The 14,079-nt window shown below is 55.3% G+C and overlaps 1 protein-coding gene across 1 annotated transcript in view; it reads left to right on the top strand.

Annotated features, from left to right (window-relative positions):
• Positions 1-1,580: 1,580 nt before the first annotated feature.
• CACNG8 (calcium voltage-gated channel auxiliary subunit gamma 8) overlaps positions 1,581-14,079 on the top strand; it is a 13,506-nt gene continuing 1,007 nt past the window's right edge. Inside the window, exons 1-4 of the mRNA XM_040457866.1 lie at positions 1,581-1,980; positions 10,043-10,126; positions 11,160-11,300; positions 13,536-14,037. Of these exons, the coding sequence (XP_040313800.1) occupies positions 1,803-1,980; positions 10,043-10,126; positions 11,160-11,300; positions 13,536-14,037 (905 nt within the window). The 5' untranslated portion in view covers positions 1,581-1,802. The remainder of the gene's footprint in view (positions 1,981-10,042; positions 10,127-11,159; positions 11,301-13,535; positions 14,038-14,079) is intronic.

Genomic DNA, 14,079 nt, shown 5'->3' on the forward strand with positions numbered 1-14,079 from the left:
TGTGTTGGGGGGGCGGGTGTCCCAAGAAGGGAAGTTGGTGGAGGAAGGGGATTCTTGATGATGTGAGAGAAGTCAGGGAAGGGGGAAGAGGTTCCTGTAAGTTGAGGAGAGTAGGAGGTCCAAGTGAATTGGGGAGATGTAGAGTTGGGGGGGGGGGTTCATCGGTGTGATAAAGATAACCGGCAGCAAGGGGTATAGTCAGGGGATTTTCAGGCAGTGGGAGATGGTGGAAGGGGCAGAGGAGTGGGGTGGGGGGAGAAGCTGGGCAGAGGGGGCGGGGAGCTCCCTGGACAGCAGTGGGAGCTCAGGCCAAACATTGGGCCATTCCTGAATGGAGAGGGACTGGGGGTCTGGGGGGAGGATTCCTGTGAGTACTCCTCCGTGGAGCCCATGGAGGAAATTTTTCTTAATGGAGGAGGAGAAAGTGATGGCACTGATGAGTTTGCCTAAGTTGTAGAGACAGTAGGGGCCAGACTCAAAGACTTCTTTAAGCAAAAGGAGTGTGTGTGTGTGTGGGGGGGGTGTTCCTGGAGATCAAGACACGTAGGGGATGGGAGGTGGTCCAAGGGAGACCGTGGGGGCTGTGGAGTGGATGTGATGCAGCTGCGGGCATTCTTCTAAACCAGACGGGTCCGGTGCGAGGTGTTGACTGCCCACGAGAATCCCCCCAGGGGAACTTTTAAAAACCTAGATGCTCAGGGCCACACCCCAGACCAATGAAATGGGGATTGCTCAGGTGGGGTTCAGGTGGGGCACCGGTATCCTGGTGTCTAAGATCCTTTGTTGATTTCCAGGTGCGACTGAGGGATTGGGGTTGAGAAGCTTGGTCCAGAGACGCAGGGGTCTGAGTGGGGAAGCGGGCCCCCACGCCGGACCCCCCCCCGCCGCGCCCCCCCCCCCCGAGGGTGGCAGTGGTGGTCATCCTGTGGTTCTCAGTTGTGCAAACAGCGAGGATTAGTTGGGAAGAGGTTGGGTTTTTGTTTTTGTGGGTTTTTTTTAGCTGAGAGATGGAGAGGTTTATTTTTCTTGAGTAGAGGACGTAGTAGGTGAGGAGGTGAAACTTTCAGGGGACTTGGGGAGCCGGGCAGCACTGCATGAGACAAGGATGGTGATGTGGGTCTTGTAGGACATGAGGGAGAGAGCGGAGAGGGGTTCCAGTGGAGGGGGGAGCCCAGGGGCTAAAGTGCGGGGTGGCTTGGCCTCTGGGGAAGGTGAGGACGGCGAAGGGGGGGGTGGTTTGGAGCGGGAGGGCCCGGGAGGATGTACAGTGGCAGGAACTGTGGTGGGGGTGGGGGCGACTTCTCCCAGTGGGATTAAGTGGGAAGACTGCCCCAGGAGGAGGGAGACTTTTTCAGAGAAAAGGGAGGCAGTGGGAACCACGGTGGAAGGAGTTTCTCCGGCCCCCGGGAAATAGTGGGGGGTGCTCTGTGGGGTGGGGGCGGCGGTGGGGGAGGTACCGTGCCTCTCCACTAATCCCGTATCTGCTGCCCGCCCCCCCCCCCCCGCCGGCGACCATGGCCGCCCTCTGACCCCCTCCCCGGCGCGCGCCTCCTCCCCGCCGCCCCCCTCCCCCCAGCCCAGCCCGGCCGGCCCCGGGCCCCCACTTCTGCCTGCGCTGTGCCCCCCACCCAGCCGCCGGCACGGCCCCGCCCCCGCTGCCCCGGTGGTGGCCCACGGCCCCCCGGCTGCCCGTGGTCAAACTGGAGTCGCTGAAGCGCTGGAACGAGGAGAGGGGCCTGTGGTGCGAGAAGGGGGTGCAGGTGGTGCTGACCACGGTGGGCGCCTTCGCGGCCTTCGGCCTCATGACCATCGCCATCAGCACCGACTACTGGCTGTACACGCGCGCGTTCATCTGCAACACCACCAACCTCACGGCCGGCGACGACGCGCCGGCCCACCGCGGGGGCAGCGGCTCCTCGGAGAAGAAGGACCCCGGCGGCCTCACCCACTCGGGGCTCTGGAGGATATGCTGCCTGGAAGGTAGGGTATGGGGGGGGGGGGGGCCCGCCTCGCGCCCCTCCTCCCCTCCTCCGGACCTCTCCCCTGCGCGGTGGGTCCCCGCGCGCCCGCCCTCCCTGCTGGGATCCCGGCCTGCATCCCCCCCCACACACCCTCCTGCCCCTTCCCGTCCCTCCCTCTGCCTCCTTCCTCCGCTGCGCCCTCTGCAATTCCTCCTCGCTTGCCCCCCACCCGGTGTGTGGAGCCTCTGTCCCTCTCCTGGGCAGTCTCACCTCCTCCCCCCACCCCCACCGTCCTCCCCGTGCCCCTGTGCCTCTCCCCACACCCCCACCCCTTTGCCCCTTCTTCCTCCGCTGTCCCCCAGACTTCACGGTGGGTCGTGCCCCATCAGGTCAGAGCTCCTGACCCTCAGCTCCCCCCACCTCCTGTAGACCCCGGCCCTGCCTGCCTCTCCCCTTTAGGGTCTCCGCCAACCTCCCATCCTGGCCCGCGGCCTCCTCTGTTCTCCACACTGCTCTGCTTCATCCCCACTCCGCCACACCCGCTTCCTCTTCCTCCTCCTCCCAGGCCCCATTTCTGGACCCTAAGGCCACTGCGTCCTCCAGTCTCCATCTCTGCTGTGTCTTTGGGTCCTGCTCTGCCTGCTCCGGGCCCTCTGGCTCACCTGCCCTCTCCCTCCCACTCAGCTTTGCAGACCACAGAGGCTCTGGGGGTGGGGGTTGGGTAGGCAGGAGACCCGGGGTCCCCGCCCACCATGCCCCCACCAGCCCACTATGCCCCACCGTGCGTCTGTCCCCTGTGATCGCTGTCTGTTCACCCCCCCCCCCCGAGCCTCACAGCTCTCCTGCGTGAGCGAGGAGTGCAATGCAATGGTCCGTCGTTTAATTCTGCGAGGCAGGTGCACCCTCCCGTTGGGGGATGAGGAGACTGAGGCTCAGAGAGGTTAAGCCACTTGCCCAAGGTCGCCCAGCTGTGATGGGGGGGGGCAGAACCAAGAGAACTCAGGTCTAAGGGAAGTGATGTGCAGATAAGCTTTGTCTGGTGTGCCAAGCATTTAAAACTGAAACCCAAATCTGCATCAGTTGCCAATGTTTAAAAATAGGGAGACTTCACATTGGAAATCTGATTTCCAGCTTCGTTTGAACCAGTGGATGTTGTGCAGCCTCATTGTGCAGGGGCCACGGTGGGCCAGCCCAAGCGGCACGCGCTCCTTCAGACCAGGCGAGCGGTCCATGTCCTTTCGCTGGTCTGACCAAGCACCAGGCACCAGCCACATGTGGAAGTTGGCATCCTGAAACCCTAGGACAGTGTATGGCATATAGTAAAACTACCATTCATTCATTCATTCGTTCATCCGTCCAACGACCAATGTTTATTGACTTTATACTATGTGCCAGGCACTGTTCTTGATTGTGGGGCTACAGCAGGGAAAAACAAAAGATCTCTGGATTTGTATGTGCTATATTCTAGAACGACAGGCAAATAATCAGAAAGATAAGTAAGCAAAAGTTTTAGGGTATTAGATGGCACTCAGTGCTAAGGGGGACAGAGGAGGGGATGGAATGTGTTAGGACACTTACGTGAAGTTGCAGGTGAGGAGACTAGGTCAGGCTTTGCCGAGCAGGTGACCCTGGAGTGGAGGTCTAAAGGAAGTGAGAGATAGAGCCGCGTGACTCTCCGGAGGAAAGATACAGCCAGTGCAAAGGCCCTGAGGTGGGAGCCTGTGTGTGTGGTCACCGGCAGAGTGAGTGAAGGGGACGTGATGGGGCAATTGAAGAGACAACAGACCCTGTCTCCCGAGTTCTAGGTCCTGGGACCAGGGTTCCTGAGCAGAGGAGAAACAAGAACTGACTTACACTGAGAGACAAAAGGCGAACAGGCAGGCAAGAGGGGGAACGGGAGGTGGTTTTTCTGGAGGGGGAGCCGTGGAGTTGAAGAAGTGATTTGAATTCAGAGCGTGTCCCAAAGCTAAAGCGGTGGCAGGGTGGCTGTGGGATGTGAGAGAGAGAGAGAGAGAGAGAGGAGTCTCTAAAACAGCATCTCCCAACCTCAGCACTGTTGACACTTTGGTGTGGATCGCTCCGTGTTGTGGGGGCCGTCCTGCTTAGCGGCATCCTGGCCTCCACGTTCTCCATGCCAGGAGCAGTCCCCAAGTCGTGACAACCCAGATTGTCAACTGTCTCTAGTCTAGGAATAAACTCACCCCTAGTTGAGAGTCACTGCTCCCAAGGCTGTGGGAGACTGAGAACGGGGCGGGATGCGGGGGGGGGGGGGAACACCCAAAGGGTGGAACAGCGGGGGTTTTGTTACGTTTATTTTATCGTCTCTGATCTAATTTATTGTGAGGAGCAATATCATGAGCTGTTTTGGCCACGCTAAATTTAGGATGCCTACTAGAGCCATCACCTGGGACAGGGGCAAGCATAGAAAAGTGCCATACAGTCAGTATTTTAGGGTCTGTGGACCCTCCGGTCCCTGTCACAGCCACTCGCGAGTGAAGGAGAGAGACCACGTTCCAGTTAAACTCATGCACGGACACCGGCTTCTGAATTTTCATATCTTTCTCACGTGCCACGAAATAGCCTCCTTTGATATATGTATTTTTTTTTCAATCACTCAGAAAGCATAAAACCCATTCTTTCACTGGCTTTGGCAGGCTGGGTTTGACCCTTAGGTTGTGGTTTGCTGACCCCCGGTCTAGGCTGTTAGTGATATGACTGAGGAGGCCAGAGTTCAGGGGACAGTCTGGGCGGGAGATATAAATGGGAGGGGGTCATTGCATATGGATGGATGAGGTCACCTAGAGAATGAGGAGGGAAACAAACCAATTAGCTGAGGGCTGCAGCCTGAGCTAGTCCACTGTTAACAGAGATGAGAGCACCTGCGAAGGAGCCCAGGAAGCAGGGGCCGTGGAAGTTTGGGGAAGATGAGGTAAGCGGGTGTCCTGGAAACCAAAGCAAGTGTCCAAGTGTCTTGAGGAGGGTGTAGACGAAGGCTGGCTTTATTATTACTGTAACTGTCATTTATTGGTCTCTGAAATCCCACGATAAGCCTGTTCCATACGGACTCCTGTTATCTCCACCTTCTAGAAATGGCAGCTAAGGCTCAGAGAAAGCCGAGTGGCTTTCCCAAGGTCACACAACCAGTATGTTCTAGAGTCTGGATTTGAATCCAGGTCTGGTTTATCTCCTAGGAGAACAGAACAATGCATCCATCAGCCTCCAGCCCATTGGGGACCTGGGAATGTAGAAAGCGAACCCCCTGAGCCATTGCCTCCTGAAGGCACCGTCTTCCCCGGAGACTTGGGGTCTCATTCCCATGTCCCTGTGAGTCTCCCCGACAGATGCGGCAGATGGAGTGACCGAGGATTGCAGACTTTAGGACCAGGCTCATTGGGTTTACCTCCTGTCTGCCATGCACAGCAAGGTGACCCAGGGCCACATATTTAACCTCTCTGTTCCTCCTTTCCATCATCTGTGAAATGGGGTTTGGAATAGTCTCCCTCCCCCAACCCATAGGGATTTCAGAGGGATTCAGTGAGCTACCATTGTAAAGCACTTAAAAGGCCAGCAGGCACAGAGTAAGGGCTAGATTATGTCATTTCATTTTGTTGTAGTTCTTCTTCTAATTATTATTCAGAATTCAGGTGACTGCCCTGAGGCCCCCCCTTCCCCTTCCTTGATAACCCAGAAGCCCCAGCCTCTGATCCAGCACTACCCAACAGAAATGCATATATGACTTAAATTTTTCTAGGAGCTACATTCAAACAAGGAAAAGGGAGAAGGTTCAATGAATATAATTTAAAAAATAGAAATTATAAATTTATAATAAATCAATATAAAGGTTAATAATGTTTTATTTAAGCGAGCATAGCCAAAATATTATCATTTTAATATGTAAGCAATATAAAGTATTACTGATGGAATATTATGCTTTTTTTTAATACTAAGTCTGAAATTTGGTGCGTATTTTATGTTCACACCTCACCTCAGTTGCCACGTTTCTGGTGCCCAAAAGCCACCTGTCAGGACTCAATGGACCCACAGCTCCATTTATTGGAGCAGGTTATCTGAAGCCCCTGTGTTCAGGACTTTTCACGCCTTATCTCACCGAATTCTGCTAATTGTGCCAAGGGGGGAAGGTACTGTTACCATATTCGAGTTTGTCAGAGGAGGACGCTGATGGCCAGAAAGGGAAGTGAGTCAGCCACATGGCCATGTGAGGGTCAGAGCAGGCTGGAGCCCACATCCCCACACGTCCTCACTGCAGCACCCAGCCCTTTTACACCCACCCCAACCAGGTCTGTGCTAGACAGACTCTGGGGGGGACCCAGGGACACATCACTGCCATCCCTGCACATGAAACCTCCTGGCTCAGCCCCGTCAGGTCAGATGATACACAGACGCATGCTGCACAGCCCCCTGTATTCTGCACTCAACTCTGTATTTCACTGAACGCTTTTCAAACCCTATGAGGTCATATCATTGTCCTCATTTTCCATAGGAGGAGGCTGAGACTCAGGGGCATTCAAGTGCCCAAAAGCCACACAGCTGGGAAGTGGCCACCCAGGGAATGTGAGTCCGGAGTCCATGCTCCTGGCCACCATAGCCACCGTGCTCCCCTGCCTTAAATACGTGTGCCCCTCAAGTTCAGCTGCACTTAATGTCCTCCCCATGATTTACCATCTACATGGGACCGAGCAACTTCTTCCACTCTGTGCCTCAGTTTTTTCATCTGTAAAGTGGGGATATCGTTACTGTCCAGTAGCCCCGGGACTCGTCATAATTATCGTGTACGTCAATACCTGTCAGATGCTTGGACAGGTGCCTGGTGTGTGGTTAGCCCTTAGTAACTACTAGTTATCATTACTGCTGTCATCACTAATCTGTTGAGAGGGTCTATGATTAATTAATTAATTATGATTCATGTTTTGAGAGAAGGGATGTGATCCCATTCAAGAAAAGGAGAGAACTTGAACCCACAGTCTTACCTACCACACCATAATGCATGGGCTGATGGATAAGACTTGTGCTTGAGAGGTATATAATCAATCATTCATTCCTTTTTTATTAAAAAAAATTTTGTTTTTAACATTTATTTATTTTTGAGACAGAGAGAGACAGAGCATGAATGGGGGAGGGTCAGAGAGAGGGAGACACAGAATCAGAAACAGGCTCCAGGCTCTGAGCTGTCAGCACAGAGCCCGACTCGGGGCTTGAACTCACAGAGCGGGAGATCATGACCTGAGCTGAAGTCGGACGCTTAACCGACTGAGCCACCCAGGCGCCCCGTCATTCCTTTTTTTAAAAAAATTGTGGTAAAATATAAGTTAACAAAACATAATAATATATATAATCAATTATTGATGTAATATCAATATTGATAAGACTTATCAATATTGATAAGTCTTGTGCTTGAGAGGTATATAATCAATCAATCATTCATTCCTTTAAAAAAAAACTGTGGTAAAATATAACATAACAAAACATAACATTAAACAGTATCATCATAACTGTTTTCAGGCGTAGAGTACAGTTAGCGTTAAGTACGCTCACATGGCTGTGCACCCATTCTCCAGAACTCTTTCCATCTTGCAAAATGAAACCGTTCCCATTAAAGAACTCCCCCTCCCCCCTCCCCCAGCCCCCGGAACCCACCATCCTACCTTCTGTCTCTACGAATTTGACTCCTCCAGGGACCTCATGTAAATAGAATTGTACAAATATTTGTATTTTTATGACTGGTTTGTCTCACTCAGCGTAATGTCCTCAAGGTCCGTCCATGTGGCAACACATGTCAGAATGCCCTTACTTTTTAAGGCTGAATAATATTCCATTACACGTAGAGATCACATTCTGTTTATCCATTCATTTGTCAGCGGGCACTTGGGTTGTTTTTGGCTGTTGTGAATAATGCTGCTGTGAATATGGGTGTGAACGTATTTCTTAGAGACCCTGCCTTCTAATTCTCTTGAGTCTACTCCCAGAAGTGGAATTGCTGGGTCATATAGTGATATCGTTTTTCACCTTTTGAGGAATCTCCATACTCTTTTCTGTAGCAAATGCAACATCTTACACCCCCACCAACAGTGCACAAGGATTCCAATTTCTCATCCTCACCAACGCTTATTTTCTGTTTTAGTTTTTTTTTTTTTTTTTTTAAATAGTAACCATCCTAAGGACTATGATGTGGTATCTCATTGTGGTTTTGATTTGCATTCCCCTAATGATGAGTGATGTGGAGCCTCTTTTCAAGTGCTTGGACCCATTCAATCATTCTTTCATGAAAACATTTATTAAGCACCTACTAAGTGCTAGGCATTGTTGTAGATGCTCGGGATACAGTGGTGAACATCCCATAGCCTATATTCCAGTAGGGCAAACTGCTGTGTGTTTTAATTCTGCTTCCACCCCTCCCCCCATCAGCTGTGAATTGATGAATCCTTTCTGTGTCTCTGCTTCCTCATCTGGACAATGGGTATATCGACTGATATCAACTGAGCACTTAATTATGTTCTATGCAAAGTGCTAAATCTCTTTACCTGGATTCAATCCTCACAACAACCCCATGACATAGGTCCTATCATCCCCTCTTTATAGGTGAAAGGATTGAAGCCAATTGGCCTCAGTAATACCAACAAGGTCACAGAATAAGGACACGACGGCGTCGGGTTTCATTATCAAGCAGCGTGGCTCCAATTCCCAACGTTTGGCCACTGCCCAGCACCAATAACATTATCTATTTCATAGGACTCTTGGGAGCTCCAGATGAGTTAATCCACCTAGGAAGCACTTAGCAAGTGTTAGCGATTAGTGGAATTACTCACTGCCTTATATTCCTTCTTCCCAATCCTTTCCTTTATCTCCATTCCCTGCCATCTTCTGCCTCCAGCCTCCCCTTCTGCTATCCTTATATTCATTCATAATTTCATTCATTCATTCAACACCCATTCCTTGAGGCCTCCTTTGTGCCAGGCAATGCTAGGGACACACGAGGAATCAGACCCCATGCTTTCCCCCTGCAGAAACTCCCAGTTTGCTGAGGAAGGAGCTCATAAATGAACCCTATGCATGCCAAAAAAAAAAAAAAAAAAAAAAAAAGGAGGGGGAGGGGTGCCGCAGGGCGCTGTTCCCGGAGGATCTCCGCTCTCCTGGAGGGGGAGACTGACCCAACTTTGGTAGGAAGCGTGCGCGCGCACAGGGAGAGCTTCCTCAAACAGGTACCCTGTGAGCCTCCCACTTGCAGAGTAAGTTTTTCATCAGTGAAGAATGTGAACGGAATCCACAGCATGGGCAAAGGCCTGGAGGTTGGAAGGAGCCTGGAGAATCGAGGAAACTAAGTGTATTTATATTTATACTTACATATCAATCTCCAGCTGTGTGCTAGAGGTAGTAGAATAGGAACCGTCCCCAAAGTGAGAGGGAAGACGGGTCCCCAAAGGGTGTGAGGATGAGTAGTCTGGGATGGAAGAAGGGGGTAAGACTGCATGACGTCTAGAGGCATACCTCCTCGAATGCCTCTACTTGCTCCAGCCACTCCAACTTCCCGAGGATTCCAGGTAAGAGGCTCGGAATCCCTTTCCCTAGAGGCAGAACAGAAGAGACTACAACTCCCATGATCCACTGGGGCTGAGCGTCCACAATTGGATTTAAGACTCCATGGAGCCTCATGGGAAATGTAGTCCTCGCCTTCTGTGCCCTCCTTGGTTTTCTCACGCATTTTCAGACCCGTCGAGTTCAGAGTTGCAGAGCGCCTTGACATTGCCTAAACCAGCACCTTCTTTCTTAGGGGTAGGCAGAAGGCCAGAGAGGTTGAATGTCCTAGCTCGGGTTACAGGGCAAGGGTCCTTGTGGCCTTTTAGCGAGTGTTGCGTGGGTTTTTCTTTTTCTTTTTTGGTGGGAAAACCGAGGCCAGAGAGGTTTAAAGTTTGTCCCAGACGCTGACAGGCCCAGGAGCCAGGATGTCCTGTCTCTCAATAGGCCCAGAAGGAAGAAGGGATTTGGGGAAGAGGGGGTCGTCTCTCACAGGGGAGTTCCCCCAACTCTTAAGTACACCCCCCACCATCACCCCCATCCCCCTCCAGGGTTGAAAAGAGGTGTCTGCGTGAAGATCAACCATTTCCCGGAGGACACGGACTACGACCATGACAGCGCGGAGTATCTGCTCCGTACGTGGGGGTCTGGGTCAGAGTGGGGGCGCGGCTGGGACGGGGAGGGGCGCCTAGAGAGCGGAGAGGGGGCTGGGGAGCGGCACTTAGATCGGCACGCGGAGATGAACTTGTCAGCCAATCCAAATCCAGATGCTGAGATCCTCTGGCTCCCTATTGGCTCAGTGATCCCTCTCCCGCCCCCTCCTCTCACCTCGAGGCGGGCTGATGGGGGATCCTGGGAGGGGATTGGCCGCCTTGCTGCTCGGCGCCCTTGGCAACACTGCTCTGTGACTGGCTGTCGGTGTCTGGGCTGGGATTGGCCAGTGCGCCCTGGGCCGTGAGGCAATCTGCGGCGCGGACTGGCCACTCTCTCGAGCAGGCTGGGGAAGCCGGTGATGCGATTGGTAGCTACGCCGAGAACGCGGCAAATCCTGAATTATGATTGGCTGCGGCCTCAGCCAGCTCAGAAATCGCAAAATCCGTTTGCTGGGGTTTGGAGGGTGGGTGGGAAAGACTGCAGAGAGAAAGACAGACAAGACAGACAGACACACACAAGCGAAGACCGGAGCAATAGATGGAGCCAAGCAGAAGCATGGGGGTGACACAGAAGAGGAGGAAAGGAGGGGAACCCAAAGAGGGACATGAAGCCAGGCAGAAAGGGGTGGTGGATAAGATATTAAGAGATTTGATAGATCTGGAGAAAGGAAAGAAATACGCAGAGAAGGAGGGCAAAGAGAGAAAGAGAGAGGGGTCACAGAGAAGTTCAGAGAGAGGGAGAGTGATATTGAGAAAGGAAAAAGAAAAATAAATACGCCAGGAGAGAGAAAAATAGCCCGAGGGAGAAAGAAAAGGCCGAAGAAAAAGGCGGGAGAAATAGAGAAATTTTAAAGGGGAGAGAGAATGAAACAAAAAACGAAATAATCAGAACACAGAGAGAGAGAATGGGAGGATTCCAGCGAGAGAAGCGGAGACGAAAACTGGTGAGGGGAGCAAAGGGCCGCATCTGACTCCCTGGCTCCCCACCCTCTCTCTCCCCTCCTTTCCCTCGCAGGAGTCGTCCGGGCCTCCAGCATCTTTCCCATCCTCAGCGCCATCCTGCTGCTGCTCGGGGGCGTGTGCGTGGCGGCCTCCCGGGTCTACAAATCCAAGAGGAACATCATTCTGGGCGCAGGGATCCTGTTCGTGGCAGCAGGTGAGAGGCAGAGGGAGGGGGCGGCCGGCTGGGGCGGCCCACCTGCGCGCGCGCGCACACGTGCGCGCGTGTGTGTGTGCGCGCGCGCGCGCGTGCGTGCGTGCGTGCGTGCGTGTGTGTGTGTGTGTGTGTGTGTGTGTGTGCCGGCGCGTTTGCAAAGCCACCCTGCCCCAGGTGCCTGTGGGGGCCTAGAGCCTTCCTAGGCTCTTCCTAAGCTCCATCGCCACCCGCTGGGCAAGGTAGGTGTCGCCTTAGCGCTGTCTTCGGGATGGGGGGGAGGGGAACAACCCAGCACTGACAGGTGTCTAGCGCGTAATCGGGATTGCCGGGAGTTTAGGTTCCAAAACCCGCGCGGTTATGGAGACGGAGGGGCGGGGCTTGGTGAAGGGGGTGGGGCCTTGAGACGGTCGGGATCTTGGGGATTGATGGGTGGGGCTGGCATCCGAGGACTGGGCGGGACCGGGAGAAAGTAATTTGGCTGCAGATAGAGGGGGAGGAACCTACTTTAGGGGGCGGGGCCTCGTGGACCTTGGTGGATCCAAGAAGAGGCTGGTGCTGGAAAACCATCCGGACTAACTTGGAGTGAGGCTCCCCACGCTCCTCTCCCTCCTCCCTCCCCCGCTTTTCTACATGAAATGAGTAGTGCTCGGAAATTCCAGGGGGCAGAATTCGGAGAAGGGGAAGGATTTAGCATAAAGAGCAGGGTGTGCTTTGGCGGTGGGTCAAGATCTGCTTTTGAGCCAGAAGACTAGAAAGGCGGGGGCCAGGCGTAAGAGGGGACCCGCAGGGGGCGGGGTTTGGCAAGTTGGAGGCGGGCTTAGGGTAGACGGGTGGGTGTGTGTGTGTGAACGTGCTCTAGTAAAGACGAATTTTAGACCAGCAGGGGGAGGGCCTAGACTAGATAACCAGTCTGGGTTAATACCATGAAGAGTTTACATCAGCAAGGTACCGGGCCTAGAGAATCAGGCAGAAGTACCTCATTAACAGAGTTTAAAGGAGCATAGGGCCCAAGAGAAAACCCAGCTTTATAACGTTAAGGGTAGAGTTAGACCAGCCAGGGTAGGGCCTGTAAACACAGGCTGGGATCACCTCATCACGGGCAGGGTTTAGACCAGACTGAGCAGGGCCTGGGCTAGCTGGGAGTTCGGCCCTCTAGGGGTGGGCCCTAGATCAACTCGGGAGGAGTTTAGACCATCTGTGACAGGACTCGGGCCAGCCAGGGCCTGAACCGCCTAGGGCCGTGGGGCTGGGGCGTGGTCCAGACTAGGCTGTTTTGGGGCAGGGCCTGGGTTAGCTGGGGCAGGGGGAAGTTTAGAGGACCTGGGACGGGGCAGGGACTATTCGGGGTGGGGCCTACACCTCCAGGGGTTGGGGCTTAGACCAACAGGGGCGGGGCCTACACCGCCCTGGGGTGGGACTTAGGTCCGCCTGGGCGGGGTCTGCACCTCTTGTTGGAGTGTAGGACACCTGGGATAGGGCGAGGACTATCTAGGGCGGGGCCTATGCCACCTGGGGGTGGAGCTTAGACCAGCTCAGGGCGGAGCCTGGGCCAGGTTGGGAGGAGTTCAGGGCACCTGGGACTGGACAGGAACCGTCCAGTGCGGGATAGGGAGCATTTGGGGAGGGGGCCTACACCACCGGGCCGTGGGTCTTAGACCAATGCGGGGTGGAACATGGGCTAGCCGGGGAGGAATTTAGAAACCTGGGACAGGACATGGACCGTCCGGGTCAGGACAGGGAGCATTTGGGGCAGGGCTTACGCCGCCTGGGGGTGGAGCTTAGGCCAGAAGGGGCGGGGCCTGAGCCAGCTGGGTTGGAATTCCGGGAACCTGGGGCGGGGCTGGGACTGGTGGGTAAGGATAGGGGGCACTTCGGGCGGGGCCTGGGCCAGGTGGGGAGGAGTTTACAGCACTTGGGAATGGAAGGGGCCGTCTGGGGCGTGACAGGGGGCACTTGGGGCGGGGCCTATACCGCCAGGGGGTGGAGCTTAGACCAGACGATTTCCGGGGCCTGGGCAGCTCAGGAGGAGTTCAGGGCACCTGGGACGGGACAGGGAGCACCAAGAGCGGAGCCTACACCGTCCGGGGGTGGAGCTTAGACCAGCCGGGGCGGGGCCCGGGGCAGCCCTGGATGAGTTCAGGGCACCTGGGGCCGGGCTGGGACGGGCGGGGCGGGGCGGGGCGGGGGCGGGGCCGGGGGTGGCCTCCAGGCTCCCGTCTGACCGTCCCCGCCCAGGCCTGAGCAACATCATCGGCGTGATCGTGTACATCTCGGCCAACGCGGGCGAGCCGGGTCCGAAGCGGGACGAGGAGAAGAAGAACCACTACTCGTACGGCTGGTCCTTCTACTTCGGCGGGCTGTCGTTCATCCTGGCCGAGGTGATCGGCGTGCTGGCCGTCAACATCTACATCGAGCGCAGCCGCGAGGCGCACTGCCAGTCTCGCTCGGACCTGCTCAAGGCCGGCGGGGGCGCGGGCGGCAGTGGCGGGAGCGGCCCCTCGGCCATCCTCCGTCTGCCCAGTTACCGCTTCCGCTACCGCCGCCGCTCCCGCTCTAGCTCCCGCTCCAGCGAGCCGTCGCCGTCGCGGGACGCGTCTCCCGGCGGCGCCGGGGGCCCGGGCTTCGCCTCCACGGACATCTCCATGTACACTCTCAGCCGCGACCCGTCCAAGGGCAGCGTGGCCGCGGGGCTGGCGGGGGCCGGCGGCGGCGGCGGCGGGGGCGGTAGCGGGAGCGGCCCCACGGCCAACCACCGTCTGCCCACTTACCCCTTCCGCTA

Source organism: Herpailurus yagouaroundi, unplaced genomic scaffold, assembly GCF_014898765.1.
Source record: "Herpailurus yagouaroundi ecotype Mexico unplaced genomic scaffold, PumYag 220, whole genome shotgun sequence".
NCBI classification, from domain to species: domain Eukaryota; kingdom Metazoa; phylum Chordata; class Mammalia; order Carnivora; family Felidae; genus Herpailurus; species Herpailurus yagouaroundi.